The sequence below is a fragment of the Pelodiscus sinensis genome, chromosome 8 (genome assembly GCF_052426305.1).
Source record: "Pelodiscus sinensis isolate ZL-2025 chromosome 8, ASM5242630v1, whole genome shotgun sequence".
NCBI classification, from domain to species: Eukaryota; Metazoa; Chordata; order Testudines; family Trionychidae; genus Pelodiscus; species Pelodiscus sinensis.
Window position 1 is genome coordinate 35,761,580 of NC_143059.1, and position 25,531 is coordinate 35,787,110.

The 25,531-nt window shown below is 39.1% G+C and overlaps 1 protein-coding gene across 11 annotated transcripts in view; it reads left to right on the top strand.

Moving 5' to 3' along the window:
- Positions 1–25,531, top strand: part of PCDH15 (protocadherin related 15) — a 1,468,744-nt gene that overhangs the window by 1,394,020 nt on the left and 49,193 nt on the right. For all 11 annotated transcript variants that reach the window (XM_075935032.2, XM_075935036.2, XM_075935034.2 and 8 more), the window contains one exon: positions 20,685–20,861. In XM_075935032.2, the coding sequence (XP_075791147.2) occupies positions 20,685–20,861 (177 nt within the window). The remainder of the gene's footprint in view (positions 1–20,684; positions 20,862–25,531) is intronic.

Consider the following 25,531-nt stretch of genomic DNA (forward strand, 5'->3'; position numbering starts at 1 on the left):
GGCAACACGTCAACCTACCAAAACTAATGGCGGTACAAAAGGCAAGATTACACTTTCTCCCCCTGATACAGAACAGAACAATACAGATCCTCATGGACAATGTTAACACAATGTACTATATCAACAGAGAGAGAGGAGCACGCTCCTACCATTGATGAAGAGAAGCAATCCTACTGTGGGAATGGTGCATCACTCACAACATACACCTAATTGTCCCTAATCTCCCAGTCAAGGACAACATACTTGCCTACACTCTGAGCAGGCAGTTTCCACAGAATCACAAATGAGAACTAAACCAATCAATGCTGACCTGCCTCTTCAAGAAGTGGGGGTTCCCGAAAATAGACCCATTTGCCACATACAAGAATGCTCACTGTCTGCAGTAGTGTTCCACAATACTGTTCCAGAGCAGGCATAGGTCTTCAGCCCCTCGTGGACGCCTTCAGCATTCAATGGACAACCCCCTATTGTATGCATTTCCCCCATTTCCTTTCATACAAAGGGTAATCCTCTAGGTAAGGCAAGACAGGACCATGGTAATACTTTTAACACCAAATAGGCCCAAATAAACATTGTACCCATATCTCCTATAAATGAGCATCCAACCACCACACCGATTTCCACTGGTACACTCCCTACTTACACAACACAGGGGTCAAATACCACATCCTACAGTCCACACTCTACACCTCCAAGCTTGTTGGGTAAACAATATGGAAAGATCCTTTCCAGAGTCCTTACAGCTAATCCTAGCAAATTCCAGGAAACTTGCAACGAGGAAGACTTACATGCAGAAATGGAACCATTTCACAGCCTGGTGCAAGACACACTCCTGTGAACACACACCCCACGCCCGACACATAGGAGTCTCACAAATTCTACAATACCTACTGGACCCACACAATGCAGGTCTCTCTTTGAGTTCCATTAAAGTTCATCTTGCTTCCAAATCAGCTCTTCATGCCTTCATACACGGATATTCTGTTTTCACACACCCCTCTGTAAAATGAACATGCAACACAACATGTTCCCCCCATGTAAGGACCCATTCCCAAATGGGACTTGAACCTCATGCTAAAAGTTCTCATGGGAAAGCCATTCAAGCCCCTACACACATGTTCATTGTTACATCTGTTTATGCAAGTGGCATTCCTCATAGCAGTTACCTCTGCTAGACGTGTTGATGAATTGGCAGCCTTAATGGCAGACCCCCATACACAGTATTCCACAAGGAAAAAGTGCTAATGCGGACTCACCCCAAATTCCTCCCCTAAGTACTTACCTCATTCCACAGCAATGAATCCATATATTTACCCATCTTCTTTCCAAAGCTGCACAAGGACAACAAAGAGGCAATTGTTCCATACCTTGGATGTCTGCAAGGCAATTGCCTTTTACCTGCAGCACACAAAACCCTTTCACAAAAGACATCGACTGTTTGTTTCATCTGCAGAGAGGTCACAAGAGGTTACCCATATAAAAACAAAGAATGTCAAAATGGGTAACTAGCTGCATCCACCTGGTGTACGCTGTAGCAGGGAGAGAGCCACCACCCTGGGTCAGGGCCTACTCTAAAAAGGCTATGTCAGTTACTACTGCATTCCTTCACAGTGTACCCATGGAACACATCTGCAATGCTGCCACAGGAGCATCCACGCACACCTTCACACAGCATTATGCGATCCAAACATTTACAGATGCAGAGATGAGATTTGGCCACACAATACTCTTGGTCACAGACTCTCACCTGCCAAAGCTCACTCCTTTTATGACTACTGCTTTGTAATCACCTGATGGTGGAGCACCTACGGGGACACTTCTTGAAGAAGAAAGGTTACTCACCAGGTGCAGTAACTGGAGATCTTCAAGATGGTTGTCCCCGTGGGTGCTTCACCACCCACCTTCCTTCCCTCTGCTTCAGACTCCACCATGTCTGGTTCAGAGAAGGAACTGAGGAGTTGGCCAGCTGCATGTGCACAGTAGCCACTCCAGATTGCATGAACTGGTGCTCCGCACACGCAGCCGGTCACAGGTCACTGCTATCACAAATCTCCAATTGAGAGTACAGCAGCATTGACACACCTGAAGGTGGTGCATCTATGGGGGCAACCATCTTGAAGAACTCCATTTACTGCACCTGGTGAGTAACCTTCCCTTCTACTCCTTTTATGTATCATAAATGTTTTGAAGCATATGTGAGAATCTTACCCAAAGAGTCCAGAATTCTGGAAAAAGCTGTTACTGAAAACTTATTCAAACAAACCTGTTAATTTGTTTCAGCAGCATTCACAAGTCAACACTTTTTATTCATATTCTAAATATGTGTGTGGGGATTTGATTGTTTATTTAGGAAAAATATTGAAGAAAATGAAGATCTCAAGACTATTCATACAAATATATATTGTTCTGAAAGTTTTAGCAGGAAATATATTTCCATGGCTTTCTTTAAATTCCTTTGATTTTCCTCCTGCTGTTTATAATAGCTTTAATCATTCAATCAGGGTGTAACAGCTAAATATGACATATATGATGATCAAATGCCACACATAAAAAATAAAGGATAATTAAAGAAATAGCAAATGCAAATACTTTGTGAACTATCCATATGCTGAAATATTTTTATCTGAGGTGTTTTCAAAACAGTTTCAGTAATGAACAAATTCATAAAAATCAGAGAATTGACATATAATTCAGGAACAGAAAAAAGCCACATTCAACAAATAAATTATATTTTACATAGGATTTGCCCAGACAGCTCTTGTTTGTACTAAAATTACATTAACTAAAAACATGAAAACTGAAAAATCCAAAAACTTAACCTCTGATGGCAATTGTAATTATTAGTGATCGGGCAAGTAGGATATTTAGAGATTGTCACAATGAAGCAATATATTTAAACTGGATACTACCTCTTAAGAAATATATGTTATTTTTTTAAATGAGAACAGTTAACTCAGCCAAACTTCGGATGGACCTTGTAAAGATGGTCAGGGGCCTGAATGAAAGAATATTCTTTCTATATAAAGAATGAAAAATTCTGTTCTATGTGAATTTTGCTTTAAAGCTTTGGCTTATTACAGAGAGATAAGAAAAGTACTTCTAAGCTGACATTTCAGCTAGTGCCATGATCCTGTAAAGTCATTCAATAAACACTACAGACTTCCCCTCACTACTTCAATTTCATCAACCAGCTGTCAATGTCCTCTAGTCTACACATCAATGTCAAACTCCCTGTTTCATTCACCCACTTCAATTAAGGCTGTTTGGGATAGGTCCAAGTAGGTCTGCTACTGCTGCCATAGTGCTGACAGATTAAAAATGGATTTTGCCCTCTTGGAGAAATTGATGTGTGTGCTCCCTTCTTCAGAAAAAAAAAATCCTTTTAGAGATGGGAAGCAGTATGAGGGACTGTTTTCTCACTTATTTTAAATATGAGGGATGCCACAATATCTAAAAGCATGTGTGAATCATGTGACTCTGCACTACTTCCTAGTTACATCTAAAAACACATGAAGGAGGCTGATCTTGTGCTTCCTGTAGCCTGGATATATTCAAAATGTCACATGAAAACAGATTCTCATAAGACTCACATCCCACTATTGTAGCCCCCAAATCATGTTACCCAAATCAGAATAATGTGTGGTGTGGCTAAAAATTAGACTTTTCTGAAATACTTGTAACTGTTTCTATTTGCCAAAATGTATCTGATTTGGACTCATCCAAACTTCTCTAAAGAGGAGCAGTATATCAACTTTTTTAGAATTATGTGAAATTTTTAGTTGCATTTTTATCACACATATTTGAATAGCAATCTGGGGTTATTTTATTATAGTATTATAATGGCAAATCCTGGAACCATTCACTGATATGCACATCTTGGTATTTCTCAATATTAGAGCATCTACTAGGTTTAATTTGGTACATAGAACCTTTTCGAGTTTAGATCTGGAAATTGCAACAAGCAATGTAGCAAATAAATGTATCTGGGAAATCCATAAAGAAGGAGGAATGGGAAATGATCACTTCCCTAAGCTAATTACCTATCAGGGTCAAAGTAATGTTGAGAACATTGAAGGAATTCCTTCTTGGATTCTTAGGAAAGCAAATTGGTGTCTTCTACAGAGTAAGTGTACTGAATATCTAAGTACCAATTCTATAAGTGATAAACCAGCGGTATTTCATTATAATATAATGAAGGGTGTTGTAGCAGTAGCCAAATTAACTATGTGTAAGACATCGAATTACACACATTCAGAAACCCAGTTCCCTGGTGTAATTAAGATTGTAAATTAGCAATTAAAGAAAGAAATAAGGCAAACAAGCAAAAAGTACAATAAATAGCAAGAATGTATAAGATATAAAGAAGTGGGCAAAAAATATTAAAACCTCAACAACAAAAAAAGGGGGTTGGAGAAAGTAATGTGGGGAAAATGAACAAAGGTTCCAAGGTTTCAAAGAGATATATAAAGGTTTGCATGATATGGAATAAAAATAAGTTTTTAATAAATTTGGTCTTATAGTAAATTATAAAGTTGAAACTGCTTAGGAAAAGCAGATGTTTTTGCAAAAATGTAATAGTGATATCAATGAAAGTAAATAATATTGCAAACAAAAAGAAATGTTTGCTTCAGAAAACTGTGAGCTCTTATGTGGCTGGGTTGAAAATAGAGATATACACAGAAACTTAGCTGAAAACTAAAACTCAGCTTACAGGAACTCAATTAAAACTATAGCCAAAAGTAAAAAAAAAAAAATGCAATAAAATACATAGCCACAATTAAGAAAGCATATTTAATGCAGTGTGTAATCACCTACCAAAAGTGAGCTTAAGAGTTTTATTCAAATTATATACTAATATGTGTGTGTGGGGGGGGGGAGGCTGATAGGGAGCTTGCCCTGCACTGGCCTTTTAAGGGCAAAACCCCAGATCTGAGTGAGGGCTGAGAGCGAAGCCCTGGCTGAGGCAGTTGTTGCTAATGAGGGCCCAGCTGGGAGCTATGTAAAGAAGGGCTCTTGGAGGGAGAGGAGATCTTACTGCTGCTCTGGACAGAGAGCAGGAGGGACCTGGCTGCCATGGAAGCAGAGCAGTGCTGGGGAAGGAAGGCAGGGCCAGTAATAAGTGGACATTACAGACTGCAGTTTGCCCCAGACACAGGACAGTGGGTCACTGTCACAGGGCGGGCACAGGGGAACTGGGTGTTCCCTGAGAGTATACCTGGGTACCCTTTGGTTGGGGAGCACCTTGGCCTAGAAGGGGGCTCAGAGATACTGGAGTCGGCACTGCTGGAAGGCAGTGTCCTGAAGAGGATGCTGTGGTCCAAGAATGACACGGACTAGAGAAGGGAGCGAGAACACGAGGAGACACCAGCTACAGGGAGGCATCCAGTGAGTCAACGAGCCTATTCCCAGGGCTTCCAGCTGGAGGCACCATGACTGGGGGGAAAGGAATACTGCCAAAAGACTGGAAGCCAAAAGACTGGAAGGCAGCATTAGTTATACTGATAGGAGAACCTGACACATTATTTACTGATTGTAGAGACAAATCATGTATTGGTCAAATTACAGAAAAAAGAGATAAATTAGAGATTAGTAGCATATTTGGGGGAAAAATGAAATTATAAATTGTGTCCATAATAGTTTCAAGAAAGGAAGATGCATGGTTCATCACATTGTAAGATTAAAAAGAGAAATGAAAAAAAGAGAAAGTGATAGCTGTGTTTCTGGACATGTTGAGATGTGCATAATATTCTGTTAAGGGAAGGCTTTCTATATAAACAAGCAACTATTGGAGTGTGACGAAGAATGTTCTGCTGGGCAGACAACTTAAATAATAGATTCATACAAATCAGGGTAGGGGCACCTTTACTGAATATTTGTAAATTTACTAATGGCATTCCATTGGTGAATGTTATCAGTGCGGCCCTGTTTAGCATTATGATCAATGATCTCCTGGAAAGAATAAGGACAGGCATGGGCATTCCCTGTTTGTAAATTACAGTAGAGTCCAGATTATCTGACCTTCGGTAATCCAACACTCCACTTTATCCGACCCTGCAGTTCCCGGGGACAAAGATGTGCCGGCAGGAGCGGCATCAGCCGCTCCAGGAGAGCAATATGGCAGCGAGTGGGACCATTCTCTCGGCCCATGCCTGGGAGCTGCAGGGAGGGAAGGGGCCAGGGCCAGGCAGGGATGGGGACCAAGCAGCACCGGCTACAGTAGAGTCCCTATCATCCAACATTTTCGGTAATCCGACCATTTGTCGGTCCTGTTTAGGTCAGATAATCGGGACTCTACTGTACTTTGCTATATGGGCCAAATATAGAAGACTCAAGAAAGCTGTTTAGAGAACCAATGAAGCACTCTGGGGCATTTCAGAATGAGGCAAATCTTGAGGATTTCAATTTTTACTTGTTAAAACAAAAAGGGAATGATCTTTACAAAGAGGAAGATTGTTGAAGAATGGAACTTGAGTCTGTATTCAGAAAAAATACAGGTAGTTTAAATTTTTACATTCTTAAGAGTTATGTTTGAATCAGACTAACTTGGAAGGGTCATATGGATAATACCAAGTTAAATGTAAAGATAGGATGAATCTTCATGAAAGTATTGCTGAAAAAAATTGGGATGGAGGTCAGAACATGTTTATATTGTGTAGTGCATTAATAATAATAGTTACAGTTTATGGATTTCAAGACTTTAATTTAACTTTTAGATCAATACTAAAAAATGAGAGAATATAAGACCAAGATCTGCAAAGGATTTGTGGTACATGTATTATAATTCTATTGTTTGTGCTCTTGGTAGCAATCAAACAAATGCCTATACATTTAAAGATTAAATGTTTAAATTTAACCTTTTGGGGTAAGTAAATGTAGATAGTGATGACAACAGTGCAAAACAATTGCAGAGTCACTAAGCTGGAAGTAAAACAAAGAGAACTCAAACGGGAAGAAAAAGCATCAGGGAATTAAGAAGAGAAGAGGTGTAACTGGATGCCATAAACTCCCATATTCTAATAGCGTCAAAAGGTGGATAAAAGACTTGGATGAAAAGGGAGGTCAGAAGCAATTGAAATCTCTAGTTCAGGGAAAACAAACTACAGCTAGAAGGTTGTCTCTCCCATTCTAGATTTGGAATTGTACAATAAAACAAAGGGAGGAGCAGAATATGACATCAAGGATTATCAAATATGACAACTAAGATGTATATTTTTGCATGTCAAATGAGGTCAGCATTGCCAAATCTATATTTATGGCTCTAGAGATGACAATAGAGGTAGATTGGAAATGTTTTTTTGTGTCCTGGAATTTGGAACTCAGAGACCTAAGATATCCAATTTGTGTGGCTGTTATAATGGCTAAATTTAGGGACACTTGGGCACTGACCTGGACATAGCATTATGACATATCAAGCTATAATCTAGACTAATGAGCAGCTGTCACCTCAGTCCAGCAACTGTAGGTACCTTACAGTGCTTTTGTTGAAGCCATTCCCATCTGGACCACTCACAAACTGCCATCCAACATGCAAGCCACACCCTGAGCATTTATATAATAATTGCAGTTTGCCAGCAACACTTCAGTTACATTCTGACTCACATCGTTCTTGGTTATACATCAGAGTGACAAAAATGTATGTCCAGTACTTCCCAGACATCTCCTGAACAATAAAAGTTATATAAAATTTGTTGTTTCTTTAATAGAAATACCATTAACACAATTTGCTACCCCAAATGGAGTTTCCCAGGCATTTCAATCTAAAGTGACTAGATTAGATAAAACAATGTCCCTCTGGACAATTCACTATTTTATTCTCCATTCCCTGAGTGTCAAAGAGGGAACAACCTCTTTGCGGAAAAAGCTGCTTTTGCGGAAAAACTTGCCAACTGTCTACGCTGGCTGCTTGAATTTCTGCAAGAACACTGACGATCTCATATAAGAAATCAGTGCTTCTTGCAGAAATACTATGCTGCTCCCGTTTGGGCAAAAGTCCTTTTGCGCAAAAGCTTTTGCGCTGTAGACAGCTCAGATTTGTTTTGCGCAAAAAAGCCCCGATCGCGAAAATGGCGATCGGGGCTTTTTTGCGCAAAAGCACGTCTAGATTGGCCACAGATGCTTTTGCACAAAAGCTCTTTAGCGCAAAAGCATCCGTGCCAATCTAGGCGCTCTTTTCCGCAAATGCTTTTAACGGAAAAGCTTTTCCATTAAAAGCATTTGCAGAAAATCATGCCAGTCTAGACATAGCCCCAGAGTCTGAGAGAGAGAGAAAGAGATCATAGTGCAAGCAACCAAGGCAAACCAAACCCAGACACAAACAAGTGCTCAGTAGGACCTTGTTACAGTTTCTAACTGAATGAGACTACTTTATTGGAGGGAGGTCTCAAGTTAGGGTTCTATAGGCACCTGTTCTGGGTCTGGTGGTGTGGGACTAGAGAGCATGCTGAACAAATTTAAAGCTGACATAAAACTGAGTAGTGGGGAGATTTTGCCAATACTTCAGATCATAGAGCTGAAATTCACGGGACTCTTGACAAATTGAAGAGCTTGCCTATAGACAACAAAATTAAAATCAACAGACAAATTTAAGGAGCTACACTTAGGAAAGAAAAACCAAATTCACAAATACAGAATGAGGGAGAACTGGCTTAGTAGCAACAGTACTGACAAGGATCTGAGAGTTGTGCTGGATCACAACTTCGATATGAGTTATCAATGCAATGCTGTTGCAAAAAAAGCAAATGCAATTTTAAGTTGCATTCACAGAGGCATAGCATGTGAATCTTGGGATGTGATAATACCACACTACTCAGTATTAATTAGGCCTCAGCTGGAGTACTGTGTCCAAGTCTGGTCCCAGGGCTGGATTATCCAGTAAGCAGACTAAGCACGTGTTTAGGGCACCAGCAAAGCAGGGGCACCAAAAAAATGAGATTTTTTTTGAAAAAATTTGATATTTCAAAGAAAGCATCGAAGTTGTCATCATGGGAAAAGTCAGAACTCCGCAGAACGTTCTTTTTCTCAGCTGAAAAAAATATAAAACCCTCAGAGAACAACAATGTGTCAGGACAAACTCGATTCTCTTTCCCTATTGTGTATGGAAGCAGATGTGCTTCGTCAAGTCAGCTTTGATGAATGTATCCAGAATTTTGCAATCAGAAAATCTAGAAAGAAGCTATTTTAATTTCAGAAGACATGTCAGTTTTGTGTCATTTCAAAAAATACCATTTTATTTTATGGAATAGTATTGTTTTTATTTTGAATTACATTTGGGGGGCACCATAATCTTTTCAGTGCTTAGGGTCTCTCTAAAAGTCTTAATCCGGCTCTGCTGGTCACCAGTGCATTAGTAGGATGTACACAAACTGAAAAGGATCCCAAGGCAGGTGGCAAAGTAATAAAAGGGATAGAAGGCATGAAATATGAGCAAAGGATGGAACTAGGAACATTTAGTTTGGAAAAGAGATTAAGTGGAAACACAAGAGCAGTCTTCAAAAACTTGAAAGATGGAGAAAAATTGTTCTCTCATACCACAGAGGGCAGAGTTCAAACTACAACATAGCAAATGTAGATTAAAGCTTAGGAAAAACTTTGTATCTGTCAGATCAGTAGGACAATAGAACAGGCTGCATAGGGAGGTCGTGGAAGCTGGAGGTCTTTGAAAAGGAAGCTGGATAGCCATCTCTTTTAGATGATTTAGATGTACAAATCCTGCATCTTGGCATGGGGTTAGACTAGCTGACTCTTGCAGTCACTTCTAACCCTATGATTCTATGATTCTGTGTGGTCAGGTTAAGTCAAAACTATTATGACGTCTTTCTTTAATTAATATGCTTTATTTTATGTACTTTCTGAGATAGGAGGAAAATTAAACAAAGTAGCTAGAGGAATGGCTTATACAGCTCCCAGATGTAGAATAGCAGGGGAATTTTACTTTTCTGATAATCACCTTTTTACAGCTCAAGACTATCCTGGAATCCGGTCAGGTGTGTGATGGTTCTACTTAACCACTCCCGTTAAGATACAAGAACGGAGAGCTCATTCATCAGACTTTTGAGAGTGGCTACTTCATTACACCAAGAAATGAAGTTGGGTAGCACATGAAGTGACTACTTCTTTACACCAAGAAAATACCCACGTAGTGGTAGAGTGAGTTTATGCCTGGGAAGAGAGCGATAGGCCCTTATTTAGGATAAGCATCCAAATTCTGAACCTTTTCAAGTTCCTCCTCCAAATACCTAAGTGGAGTACAATTTGGTTTTCCAGTCAAGTTGCCTGTTTTGAGGTTGGCTTACAGTGTTATCTTAGGGTACATCTACACAGCAACATTATTTTGAAATAACTAGCATTATTTGTAAATAACTTAGTCCGCATCTACACATCAGGCAGTTATTTCTAAATAATGTTGAAATACTATCAAGCTAGAGTATTGACTCCTGTAACCCTCATTGTACAAGGAGTAAGGGAAGTTGGAAGAAGAGTGCTGTATTTCAAAATAAGTGCTGTATAGATGTATAAATAAGCTATTTTGAAATAAGCTATGCAATTGACGTAGCTGAATTTGCGTAGCTTTTTTGAGTTAGGCCCTGCTGTGTAAATGCACCTGTACTTGTTGATTGTCTTTGAAAAGATTAGTTTGCTGTTTGCTTTACACATAATTTGAGAACCACTACATGTTCTCATTCAGCAGAAAGAAATTGTCACTGTTGTATCTCTTAGTACATTTGTCTCACCCTTTGCTAATCAACAATTTTAGAATTAAAAGGCATAAGTTTCCTGGCTACTTTCCTGTATGGGTGCGTCTACACTGCACCCTTGCCTCGAAATAAGCTACACAAATTGTGCTTATTTTGAGGTAATTTTGAAATAGCTTATATGGAAATTTGGCACTGTGTAGACAAATTTCAAAATAAAGTGCTGTTCCAAAATATCCCTTAACCTTCATGAAATGAGGGATACAGGGATGCCAGAATAGCACACCTGTTATTTCAAAATCTATTTTGAAATAGATGCTCAAAAGATGTGGAATAACTATTTTGAGATGCTTCCGGTATCCTGAAATAGCGCTGCAGTGTAGACGTAGTCTATCTGACCTGGTGGGCATGTGTATATTATATGTTATAAATATATGTACGAGTCCCTATCTCCTCTCCTCAAATCAAATTTCACAAAGACAGCTACCATGGTAAGTCTAGGGGAAATTCTGAATGCACAGAATTTTAGAATTGTAGTTATAGGCCAAAGTGAATGTATATGAAAATATTAGAGGCCACTGAAATTTAATGAAAAGCTATATTTTGAGGATAAAAAAAAATCTTCCAAAAAAAGGTATGCCTACATTACTTTTCTGATGCTGTGAGTATGTTAGCATGACTGACATTGTTAGGACAAAATCTTATATAGTGAAAGGTGGAGCTTGGTGTACTATATTCATTAACAGTTTATATGTTGGAGTTAGCCCTTTTGTCTGGTTATAAATTACCTTAAAATGAGTCATAATTTTCACAGATTTGTTCTTTATTTGCTTCTTCAACTAATAATTACTGGGACAATTTTTAGTCTGATTTTTCATGGAATGGCTGATATATTTGCTATTTGTACTGTAATATTAGTCTCCTAAACCAAATGGTATTGCTTCTTTTCCCTAAATGGGTAACCTAAGGTGTAAAAACAGTAATAATCAATTTTATGGTCATAGATTATTCACAGATATACATACTTTTTTTCCCCAAAATGTGTTGTATGATTAATCAATACAGCTTGTAAAATGGCATCAGGAACACTTGTCATCAATACATTTTCATAAATGTGCACTATTCCCAACAATTACTTTCTGCAAATAAAAGCTGTTTATCTGAATGTTTGCAAATAAAAGATGATTTGCAAATAATATTAAATATAATAAAAAATACAGTCTAGCTATTCTTATAAACTTACAGTTTGGAGAATAATTGGTTAGACATGCAGATGGTACATGACTTCAAATGACTCATACAAGAAGATGTGAATGACAAATAAAAAGAAAAGCAAGATGAGTGAGATAATATCTTTTGCTGGACCAACTTCTGTTGGTGAGTGAAACCCCATAGCCCCTCTCCCCGCAATCATTACCTAAAGGAGATCTCAACATAGCTTGAAAGCTTTTTTCATTCATGAACAAAGTTGGTCCAGTAGAAGATATTAGCTAACCCACCTTGTGTGGGTCTCATCCTGTAACCAACAGTACTGCAGCAACACTGAAAACACAAAGGTAAATAGTTGTTTTAGTGGTAATTCCATATTCTGTTTAAAAATATCTCAGTACTAAAATAAAATGTGATAAATCAACAAGTGGGGGTTAGGTGTTATAAGCTAGTTGAGGATCAGAGCATGTATGCCTATGTTTGTCATGCTTAGAAGGGCTAGAACAATGTAGGATTAGAAAATGTCACACTTAAACTTCCAATGGAACATAAAAGTGAATAGAAACTTTTTATTGTAAACTCCATGTATAAAAACATGCATCTGGTTCTCCAAAATATATTGAGCAGTCATTTAAGAATACAATACTTTAGTATTCTACCCACAGAAGTTAGCATGACATTTAAAGTTGACTCCCACCTTTTCTCATAAGACTGTCTGTCTTGCTTTGTTGCACAGAAAACCTGATCCCCATATAAGAAATGTCACATTCTCAGTGACAACTTTCCTTCTCAGTGCTCCAGCAGTACACCATGGATACTGAAAATATAGGTCAAATCTTTTCCCTCTTCATACATCTCTATATAACTGCAGCATCCTCCTGGATGATACCAGAGCTGCAAAATACAGTTGCTATATCACTGAAATGTTTCAGACATTAAATGTTTTTCCTTTTGATATTTGTTCCTGTTAAAGATAGGGTGACTTTGTTATAGAGGTCACCAAGTTATATGTAAGAGAGACAATTGACAGAAATGAGCAAGATGAGTGAGGTAATATCTTTTTCTGGACCAACTTCTGTTGGTGAGCGAGATCCCATTGCCCATCCCACGCAATCATTACCTGAAGGAGAGCTCAACACAGATTGAAAGTGTTTTTTATTCACCAACAGAATGTGGTCCAGTGAAACACAACTGCATCAGTGTTTGTGACTTTTATGGTAGCCATGTTCCTGTGCTATTTTTAATTGGGAAGAAGTTTATATCTTTGAAATCCTACACCTTTACCAAAAGGACTTCAGCTACCATTGGGATTCCAAAATCTTTGGCAGCACCCTGAAAAGTTTACAGCAAATTCTGACGTATTAATAGAGCCTGTTTAAAGAAACATAACTAGAAAGACCAATTCTCACTGACAAGAACACTTTTTAGCCCTCCCGTGGAAGCCTTTTTTTTCTTCTCATAAGTCAGTCGAAAATGAGACAATGTTTTTTGTTGGTTTCATTTATTGTACAGCTTTGTAAATCATATAAACTCATCAGTGTCTTAACACAGAAACTCTGCTATCCTAGTTCGAAATAGATGATCATTTTTCATTATTACTAAATTATTACTATCTGCAGAAATTTTTCCTGAGCCTTCTGTTAACTACTATTATTAGTTAGCACAGCATTAACTGTTCAGCTTCACTTCTTTATCAGTGCTCCAGATTGCCATGTGTCCCAGTGTAACAATCACATTGCTAACTGCCCCTACCTCGCCACTCATTTTTTCTCTGCCAGGTAATAAGCATTGATTTTCCAGTCTTCCACCTTTCCTCAGGTTTAGTTTCCTAACTCAAATAATCTTTATCAAACTTGCCATCTACTTAGTGAGAAATCTTGCAGGTAATATATAATACAAATAGTATGGCATATCCTCTGTAGTACGATAATTACAGAGCTGAGTCCACTAAACACCATATTCCTTTAATATCTGTACACCCTCAACAGATGTATGAACAGACAAGAAAAAGAGAATCTTCTTAATATTGTATTCTTATTCCTCCCTTCCATTAGTTTTAGGCAGTGCTTTATGTTGTCCTTACATTCTACTTTCCCGTCTGCCTTTTTCTTTCCTAGCTTTCATAAGCAGCTCCTACCTGAATAGTAATGGTCTACCCACATTTTGTCCTCCATTAGTCACTCTTAAATCTAAAAATAATACAGGGAGTCATTATGTGAATATGTTTTCCCTTGATTTCCTTGAGGGCAAAAATAGCATTACACAATACAGTCCTGTTGTGCCTTTTCAGATAGAGCTATAAACTGCACGAGCTGCATTTTTAAATTGCTTACAACAGCAGTGAAAGAAGACTTTCCTGCTGAGATCTAGGATAGGCCTGTTTGGCTGAAGTAGAGATGTATGTGCATTGCTGTTTGGGTGAATACAATATAATGCTTCTTCCTTGACTGCAAAAATAAGGTATTATAATAAAAAAAGCTAGGAAAGGCAGCATGATAGTGGGCCTTCTAGAAAGCAGGAGCTCACAGAAGAAGCACAAAGAGAAAGGAAACTTGAATCAGATACAAGGAAAACTACTTTACCTAATTTTATCTAAACTCTCTCAAAATGATTGGGGTTTTCCCAAAAAGGGTATTTTATCAGCTGGTCTATCAAACTGAATAGTAAATTGATTTGATGAAACCTTTTTTGCAGGGATACATTACTGTTGTGATATAACAATACTCAGTACATAACAAGTATTTTGAGAGGGGGAATATCTTATTGAATAAGCCAAGGGCCAAGTCACAATGTGGTCCATCCACCCCCAGACTTGCCTCTGATCCCACCAAAGAGTGGGGGCTTGCTCCAGATGGGACTGAGCACGAGGGAGTGCTCTGCTCTCCTGACAGGGAGCAGAATTGGGGTCTTGCAAGCTCCATGCTCTTAGGGTTGCTAGGTATCTAGTTTTGAACTGGACAGTCCAGTATTTGAGCTTTCTGTTCGGGAAACAAATTGGGAAAATATAAATGAGAAAATATCAATGTCCGGTATTTTCTAAATAAGATGTAATATAGATTGTGATGTAATGTCAAGTGTGTCCGGTATTTTTGTTGAAACCATCTTGCAACCCTACGTGCTCTGACTAGGGATGTAAGTGAATAGTTGACTACCCAATAAGCCTATACTTAGTCGAGTAGTGACTTGTCTAGTCACTTTCCCCAGCACCCCTGCCTCTATCAGAGAGAGGCAGCAAGGTGGGGAGAGAGGAGCTAGTGCTGGGTGAAGCTGGCGTAAAAGCCAGCTTCCCCCCAGCACTGTCCTCGGGGGGGGGGGGGGGGCGGAGGACAGAAGATGCAGAGGCATAGCTGGGATTGGGCGCAAGCCAGGAATCAACTGCTTCCCGGCTCACTCCTGGTGCCCCCTGCAGCGCCTCTGCTTTTTAAATGTATTAAGAGCCGTCTGATAGCTCTTAATACATTCAAAAGTCAGAGCCACACAGGGATTAGCTCCCAGAGCCATAAGCTAACCCCATTGTGGCTCTGCAGTTTCCCCCGTTATTGACTAATCGACTAATTTCCATTGACTACTCGATTAGCTGATTCCATGACATTTAAAATCCCTAGCTCTGACCCAGGTTTCCCACTTGGAGCATAAGGTGGGCAAAGCAGGGCAAGCCCTGATGCTCTGACTCCACTCCCCGCTGGGATCACTGGGTTGACTGACCAGGACAAACACTGGTTCCTTGATTCCCTTCCCCGGCAGGCACAGTGAGGGGGGCAAAATGTACAGGGCACACATTTTTATAGGGGCTCCCATTTTTACAGTAGCCACTGACCAGAGCATCTATCCCTTCCCCTCTTCCAATGCCCTAGTTTTCAGAGGTACTTAACACCTGCAACTCACATTATATAATAATGTAGTTATTTTGTAGTACTGTGAAATAGATGGTATTTCATAAATCACTTTCTGTGTGCTTCAGTGATTTCACATAGTAAGCTATAAAAAATTAGACAAAAGAAAAATAAGAGACTGTGACTATAAAACCACAGAATTTGCAAGGGCACTGAGTGATATTTATACTATCAGATGCTAATATTAATTCATTTCATACTTTTTCTTTTTTAAATTGACAAGCATTCAAGTTGACAGTATTGCTTTAATGTACAGTATTCTCTGACAGGTAATAATGCAAGAATGGTATCACAGGGCTCTCTTATTCATTTGGTTTCAGTTATTGTTATGTCAGGAATGCTCAGTGTCAAAAGTTTTTTTTTCCTAATTATCCGCCCTGGAAATGTACTCTGGTATGTGAGGTTCAAGAAGGGACCTTATCTTTTTGAGTACTTGTAATAAAATTTTTCAGACCTCATTATCCCCTCACTGGCAGAAGTATAAATCTCTGGTCTTCATTTCATTTCCACAAGTATAATTGATTGGAATTTGACAAACAATTGTGATGAAATGCACAATTCTGCTGAAGGAAGAATGGAATACACATCACTTTCTATTCTCTGCTGTAAGAGTTAAAGTAGAAAAACTAATTTTTGTCTCTAAATTAGCAGATATGAATCTAAATACATACAGGAGGAAAATCTGCTTAGTCAATTATCAAATTAGAACTTTAACTTAATTTTGACTAATAAATTATCTCTAATTACAAAACCCACTTCTTCAGATGAGATGATCTTGAGAAGAAGTGGGTTTTGCCTATAAAATCTCGTGATACTTTATATATTTTTTTTTTGTTAGTGTCTAAGGTGCCACAGGACTACTCGTTTTTAAAGTCACAGACTAACACGGTTATACCTCTAACTTTAAAACTTCTTTATTGTTTGCTAAATGTGCCTTTTTGTGTTTGTTTCTAAAATACTTTGAAAGATGAGAATTCTTTCTGCTAAAAAATAAGCTGCCAATTTATATCTTACTGCAGCGTTTTAATACCAAATGCAAACTTGAATTACTTTTGAAGTTACTCTCCAGAGATTTGCACACATTTCAATAGCATTTTCTTTAAATACTACTTTTCAGTCTTTAATGTGTGCTTTTTTCTTTTTACTGAATCATAATAATATTCCAGTATAGATATTGCCTTTACCCTAAAAGTACAATTATAATTGTAATTCACATGTACAGTGTTTCTTGCAACATCAAAGTCAGCTATCTGTAGTGAAAATATTTGTCATGGTCAAAAACTATTATTTTTTTAATTCTTCAATTCAACTAACATTTTAAACAGATACTCTGTAATGGGTTTGAAAAGCTGGTAAATTTGAGCAGCTGCCATGAATCCTTGAAAATAATGCAGAGTATTAAGTCCTGCTCATAATATTAACCATTGCAACCTTAATAGGGATGTCAAAAACAATTAATAGGAACACAGAGGATTAAATTAAATTGTATCTTGGCTAGGAAAATTAAGTGCTGGTAGATGTAATTGCCTATGAGAAACTGGTTTGATTTCTACCACTAATGAGCTCAGGATTCAAGATATCCATAATGAAAATGTGTATGAACATTTCTAGATCTTTTTGAGCTGTCTCGTGCAAGAAAGAAAAGCATTAAGGCAAAAGATTATAATAAACCCCTAGTGATGGTAATATTCTCATCTCCATAGGATATCTGAATCTTTGGGCAATGTTGTAAGGGAAATGGAGGTTTCTTTTTAGTCACTTGTATTCGTGTAATATTTTTGGACGTTTTTATAGTTATTTGTGGGTTTTAGACTTATAGAATCAAGAACTTAAACTGACAACAATTACCCTAAAGTGACATTAATTAGTGTGTGTGGCAGGGTTGCAGCTCCAGCTGCTAAGTTGTGTGTTATAGGTAGAAACAAAGCAGATTTAATACTCCCAGCCATCAATGTGTGCTTGTTTATTTGAGGTCAACCAGGTGAAAGTGTTTGTAACAGGAAGGCACCAATCCATATGTCCTATTTTTGATTGATTTTGATTGATTTTGAAGCAGTACTCTGCACTGTGTCTGCCCAGGTTTAGCAGCACGGAACTTACAACAGAACTATAGCTGAGGGCTATTTTGGTATTTTCATAAAGAGAAGGAAAGGAGGAGTCTTGGAAATCAATGGAATTCAATAAAATCATAATTTAGCAGTATTGTTCTTTCAGCAATGCTTTTCTTTGATGAATACACATAGTAATGATTTATCAGGGAAGAACAGAAGCAGGTGGTGTACAATTACTTGAACCAATGCAAGTGTCTGTCTTGACACAGGTTTTATCAGCCTACACCAGTTCTGATACTTTATTAGCAAATTTGTTTGGCAGCTCTTTCCCTTTTTTGTATTTCCAGGCCCATTTTGCATACCATATATTTTCCTGAATATGTTTTTAAAGTGAAGGATTTTAGTCACGCTGGGTATGTCTACACTACCACCCTAGTTCGAACTAGGGTGGTAATGTAGGCAACCGGAGTTGCAAATGAAGCCCGGGATTTGAATTTCCTGGGCTTCATTTGCATCTCGCCGGGCGCCGCCATTTTTAAATGTCCGCTAGTGCGGACTCCGTGCCACGTGGCTACACGCGGCACGGACTAGGTAGTTCGGACTAGGCTTCCTACTCCTAACAAGGAGTAACGGTAGTTCAGAATAGGAAGCCTAGTCCGAACTACCTAGTCCGTGCCACGTGTAGCCGCATGGCACGGAGTCCGCACTAGCGGACATTTAAAAATGGCGGCGCCCGGCGAGATGCAAATGAAGCCGGGAAATTCAAATCCCGGGCTTCATTTGCAACTCCGGTTGCCTACATTACCACCCTAGTTTGAACTAGGATGGTAGTGTAGACATACCCTCATAGTCCAAATGTATGTTTCCCTCACCAATGTGTATGAATCCCTTCTTGATGACTGGGGCCTGTTCATTTTGTAGACCTGCTTCAAAATTCATCTGGATCACAATTTCCATACAGTATCACCAGGATGGTTAGAGAGAGCCAGGACAATAAATAGCAGATCTTACAAGGGGAAAAAACGAATGTTTTTCTTAAACTGTGTAGTCTTCAAGTCCATCCCTGTACTCATGGCAGGACCCAGCACCATCTAGGCTATCCTTGATAGATGACTATCTAATCTGCTCTTAAAAATCTCCAGTGATGCAGATTCCTCAAACTCTCTAAGAAATTTATTCCAGGCGTTAAACACCATTATCTCAACATCATGTGTATTTGCTATCTTCACATTATTTTATTTTATTTTATTTTATTTTATTTTAATTGTGTGGAGAGATTGTTCTTTCCCTCCTCCTTTTACTATGTCCTATAGTGTTACCTTAGGTATTTCTACTCAAGGATAGGTGAGAGCTCTGCTTCTTTCTTCTTTCAGGGGAAATGCTACAAATCTTCATAAATATGTTTTTCAGGAGTATTTAAGAGCAATAACAAATATTTCAAGCATTTCCATAACTTGATAATTCTATATAGAACACTTCACAAAAATATAACAAAATAAATTTTCCTTGCCCCCATCCAGTAATTCTTTCTCATTCAAGTAGTTCCACTGAAGTCAGTTATTAAAACTGCCCGTGGGACTTATTGTGTAAGAAAGTATGCTTTGTGTGAGAAATTTTGCAAAAATTGCTTTGCAACTGAGAAAGCCTGACATTCAATAACAAACACATACACACAAACAAAAGGAAATGTGTCAACCAGTGCACAGTCAATCTGTGGAACTCCTTGCCAGAGGATGTTATGAAGACCATGATTTTAACAGGGTTCAAAAAAGAACGAGATAAATTCCTGGAAGTTAGGTCAATTAATACTTATTAACCAGAATGGGTAGAAATGCGTCCCTAGCCTCTCTCATCGGGGCTGGAAATGGATGACAGGAGAGGGATCATTTGATGATTACCTGTTCCATTCATTTCCTCTGGGGCATCTGGTATTGGTCACTGTTGGAAGACTGGATACTGGGCTAGATGGGCCTTTGGTCTGATCCAGTAAATAATAAAATCTGTGACATAGTCACCATCAAGAAACATGAAAATTGACAGGACAATAAATCTTAATTTCTATTTTCAAGTGAATTTATTAGGAATCTTATTTGATATTCAAGCAGATATTTCATTTAATATTTCATACATACTCCTGTTTGTCTGTCTGTCTGTCTGTCCAAAATGAAATGTAAATATAAAGTTTATTGATTACTTCTTTTTTGGAAGTAAAATGAAGTAGATCTGCTGTAGTTTATTGTTATTATGCCCCAATATCTTGAACTTAACTGTCTATAAATCACTTTGCCTTTCTGTCACCTTTTATCACTTTCTGTATAACTTTTGCAATTTGCTTACAAATAATTTTTATTTTCCAGTAGTATACCTGTCAGATCAGTACTCCAATCTCACCTATGATTATAAAAGCCTTTAGGAGTTGCAGGTGTACTGGTACCTGATGTGTTATGTCATATTGTATGTCCAGATGATATACTCCTCTAAAAAGGGTTGAGGATATTATTTTTTTGTGTTAGAGAATTTATTAGCCCTCAAGTGTAAAGGTGGAACTAAAGAGTTCTGAAACAGTATAATTCCACAAAAGCTTGACAGTTTTATTTGTAGAATACAGTTGCAATTTCCCATGAGTCATTTAAAACTCAAACTATATCATAAATACAAAGAGCTAGACTTAAAGACACTGTGTGCAATGACCTCCTTGAATATTGTTTTTCCTAGGATTTGAGCATTTCACAGATTATGTTGGTATGAGGATTTTATGAAAAGGGCTTTTAGGGTTAGCAGCCTACAAAGCCAGTGTTTTTGTCCATTAGATTACAGTTCGGGCTTTATTTCATTTTCAGGATTTTGGAACGCTATGTTCAAGATCAGATTCCTGGTGCAACAGTTGTGGTGGAGTCCATTGGTGCCCGCAGATTTGGAGATGGCTATTCAGAAGAAGATTATTCCAAATCTGACTTGATGGTCTATGCAATTGACCCTCAAACAAATCGAGCAATAATGAGAAATGAACTTTTTAAGTAAGTATCTAAAATCATGTGACACTGATGTCTGTACTCTCATGATGCTTGTTTTGCAGCCTACTGGCTTTATTTTCCGTCAGTGCGTTGGACTTCTGCTGATAGACAACCATCAACTCCACCCCCATTCCTCCCAAAATTCTTAGAGATCTTTGGAAAAATGTGATGTTTGTGGATGCCTCCTGCTGCTGATTCCACAAAGATAAACCCTGTACACTCAATGGATCAATGAAGAAGAGTCTCAAGGAGAGGATTTTCAGGGAGCTTTTCTATTCTACTGAAAGTAGTGGTTGCCTTTATGGGGGAAGGGGTAACCCCAGACTAGATTGATAGTGGTGAAAAGTCATTACGATATTACAGTTGTTAAGTGCCATATATAAAATGGCTAGACATTTATATGTGTAACGAGAATATGCACAGACTAGGGTAGGATCTACATAGGATAACAAAAGTTATAGAAGTTATAAACCTTCATGCTTCAAGGCTGAAGTCAACCACTAACTAATGGGGTTAGGAAAGAACTTCCCCTCTGAGTAGTTTGTACCATTGCTCATTACAGGGATGATGCACCTTCCTTTAAAGGTGGCACTGGCTGGGTCTGGAAATAAAATGTTATGGTCAATTTATTAGTCCAATCCAGAATGGCAATTCATTCACATTCTTAATTCATTTCCAAATGCATCACAAAAAAACAGCTCAACTATTAGCTAATCATTGGTAGTCTCAGAAGCCAAGGACCTAAATGGGTATGGAAACTAAATTAGCTTCTTACTTCTAGACACGGTATCTCTAGATAATGGTTTGGAATAGTTTTCAGGACTAAATTAGTACCTCAGCCTACAGAGATGACAATCTGTCACTTTTTGTAAATACTGTGTTCAATCAAAATGTATGTATAAATAAATGTTCCTTCTCTCACCACTGCAGAAATCACCCTCTTAGACCTATTACTTTTACCTTTGTTTCCAAATGCATTTCAGTGTAGAACCCTGTATTTATACAAAATCAAAGAAGACTTACTTAATCTTTTGAGCAGGCCTGGTAACAGGGCGAGTGGGGAGGGAGGGGGGACGGGACGGACACACAGGAAGCAAAAGCGGTAACTGCCCCAGGGCCCAGTAATAGCAAAGGGACTGGAGCTCCCTGCTGTTGCTGTTCTTACTGCAACTGGTCCTGGGCCCTTTCAATAACTGCCAGAGTGGCATTCTGTGTGCTCCAGGAAGTGCTCAGGACTTCCTGGGGGAGGCGCAGCACCCAACAGTGAGATTTAGACCAGAGCACTCAGTGATGGCATAAGACTGTCTGTGTCAGTCACAAGTCAAAAACCAAAATGACTGTTAGATTTCTTCTGGATTATGATTAAAAAGTAGTTTGTTCTCCAGTGTTCTAAATGAAGTATGTATGAATTATATAGAGGCGCCTAAATCCACACAGACAAAAAGTGTAAGGTCATGTCTACACTACAGCCGAAGGTTAGCTTAAGGGATGCTATTGCAGCTGCATATAAACATCAACATACACTAAGCCAAGCTTCAGTGCCATCCTCACAGTGGAAGGTCAACAGGAGAAATGTTCCCGTCAACTTCCCTTACTCTTTGCAAGGAGTAGGAGTTCTGGTATCAACAGACCACCCTAGATCCACTAAATTGAATTCCAGAAGATCGACTGCTGCAGCATTGGTCTTCACTGTAGCCTACACGTGGCCTATGATTAAAAGGGACCAGTGTGATCATCTAGTCTGACCTCCTGTATAGCACTTTTCTTGATTAATTTTTGTTTCAGCTAGAGCATATCTTTTACAGACACATTGAATCTTGATTTTAAAATTTCCAGCGCAGAATCCATCATGCCCCTTGGTGTATTGTTACAATGATTATTTACCCTGTCTGTTACAATGTTCTTTCTTATTTTTAGTGTAGTTTGTCAAGTTTCAGCTTCCAGCCATTGGATTTTGCTCAATTGAAGAACCCTCTATTATTAAATTTCTGTTCTTTATACATATAGAGGTAATCAATTCACCCCTTAACCTTCTTTTTGATAATTTCCTTGAGTCTTTAACTATCAGACATGTTTTTTAGTCTTTTAATCATTCTCCTCTGAAAGTTTTCCAGTTTTTAACATCAAACACCAGTTCTGATAATCATTGTACCAATACCAACTCTACGGCTGTGTCTGGGCCACTTATTCCAGAAAATCAGCTGCTTTTCCGGAATAAGCTGCGAGCTGTCTACACTGGCCCTTGAATTTCCGGAAAAGCAACGACGCTCTACTGTACAAAATCAGCCGCTATTCCGGAAAAACTATTCTGCTCCCGCTCGGACATAAGTCCTTATTCCGGAACACTGTTCTGGAAAAGGGCCAGTGTAGACAGTCCAGTAGTCTTTTCCGGAAAAAAGCCCCGATTGCTAAAATGGCGATCGGGGCTCTTTTCCGGAAAAGCGCATCTACATTGGCCACAGACGCTTTTCTGGAAAAGGGGCTTTTCCGGAAAAGCAGCCTGCCAATGTAGACGCTCCTTTTCCGGAAAAACTGAAAATGGAATAGTATTCCGTTTTAAGCATTTCCGGAAATTCATGCTAGTGTAGCCACAGCCTACAGGTTGGATCTCGCTGGTCCAGCACCCTCAGGATCTGACTAGTCCCAAATGAGTGGATTTGCCAGACCAGGAAAGGTTCCTCCCCTCATGGCACACTACTGCGGGGGCCAGAGCACCATGGTCTGAACTGTGGCTTGGGCAGAGGGATCGGGCTGGAGCTCCACTGCCTGGGCCAGACCTCCCTGCCACTGGAGCTGAGGATAGACTCCCCGGCTACTGGACCCAGAACAGGGGCCAGAGTTCCCTGGCTGCCACTGGGGTCAGAGCTTCACAGCCACTGCCAGGCTAGAGAGGTCCATGGCCACTGGGGCCAGAACTCCCTGCCATGCCACCCAACCTCCCCACACACATACACGGGACTCCAGGATGAGTCACTGCAGTCCTACGGTGCTCCTGCCCCGCCACCAAACCTCCCTGTTCCTGGGCTCTGTGGTCCAGGAACATCTGTGGGCCATCCCGCACCATGGATGTTGCTAGACCAGGGAGTCCCGGTTAAGAGAGGTATGACCTGTGGAAGGAATATAATCTCTATACTCCCATTTGATATTTCCTTTGTTATGTATCCAAGTCTCTAGTTAGCCCTTTTAGACTCATACTGGGAGCTCAAATCTCTTTCAGAATCTGCTTCCCAAGAAATTCCTTGTCTGAATACAAAATTAGACTGTTAGAGGCTAGAACATAGGAATAGAGGACACCAGATGCAGATAACTCATAATCTTAGAACTCAACTATTGGGTATATTGACACGAATTATATTCAGGCCATAGGCAAACATCAGAAAATTGTATGTGGGTTGTATTTTTTCAATAAATTGATTTATTATGTTTTTTAGAAAGTTATGCTGAATTACATAATACTTGTCCTAAAATATGTAGCAGAATGATTCCTTGAAACCAGTAAAGGTTATTGTATATTATAATCAGGGCTTGACAAGCAGTGGCGACCACTCGCCAGCCGCAGTTTGGCACGCTGCGCATGCACTGATCGTGCTGCGGCACTATGCTGGCTTAAAATCTACTCGCCCCAGGCAAGTAGATTGACTAATTTGTCGAGCCCTGATCATAAATATTGAGATTTATTTATTTATACAATAATAAATAATATTTTAATAGATGTATGCCAAAATCCTGCATTATTTTACCAGGATATTTCTGTGAAAGTTAGGGCATGTCCATACTTACTGGGCATTGGTGCTGAGGCAACTGATGCACCTGAAGTTGATTTAGCAGGTCTAGACACAGTAAATCAACTGAAGATCGCTATGCCATCTACTCTGGTACTCCAACAGAATGTGAAGAGTAGGGTAAATTGACAGGAAAGTGTTTTTCATTGACCCAGCATAATGTATACACTACAGCAAGTTGACCTAAGCTACGAGTCCAACTAAATTATTCACATACCCTAAATTACGCAATTTCAGCTAACTTACCCCTGTAATAAAGACAAGCACTATGTTCTCACAGGAAAACAAGAGAGGGTATTTTATATATACAGGTCCACTGAGGATGCACAGAATAGATCTGTTGCTCTACCTGTGAAATGTGTGATTGGCAAATTCCTCCAGAAGAACCCAGGGCCCAATTACTTCATCAGTTGCACACAACTCTCAGCAAAGCCAACATGTGTTGTGTCCACAACTGGCCCCTTCATTATGGACAGAGAACTATTTGTATGTGGGATTCACTAAAATTAGGCAAGTCCACAGGTTAGGCCCCACTAAACTCTTTATTGATGCTGTCCCTTGACTCTTTCATCCCAGACTACCTCATTTAACTGTGAAGTTGTTGGGAGTCTTGGGAAGTTAGAGAATGGCTCTTCCAAGTGCAAACCACTCTGAACATACTTCCTATAGATAGACACCAATATGTGTGCTCTAGCTATCATGATGACTGTAAGAGATCCCTGTAGCTCAGTATTCCCAAATTCAGATTTGGATGCTAACTATAGTGGTGGAAGTTCCTGCCTTAATCTACCTACAAAGTGAGCCAATGCACGTGCATGTTGGTAGTTACCTTTTTTTGTGCACACAATTTGGATTTTTGCTGACATAATACCCTCATGTGGGCAGAAAATT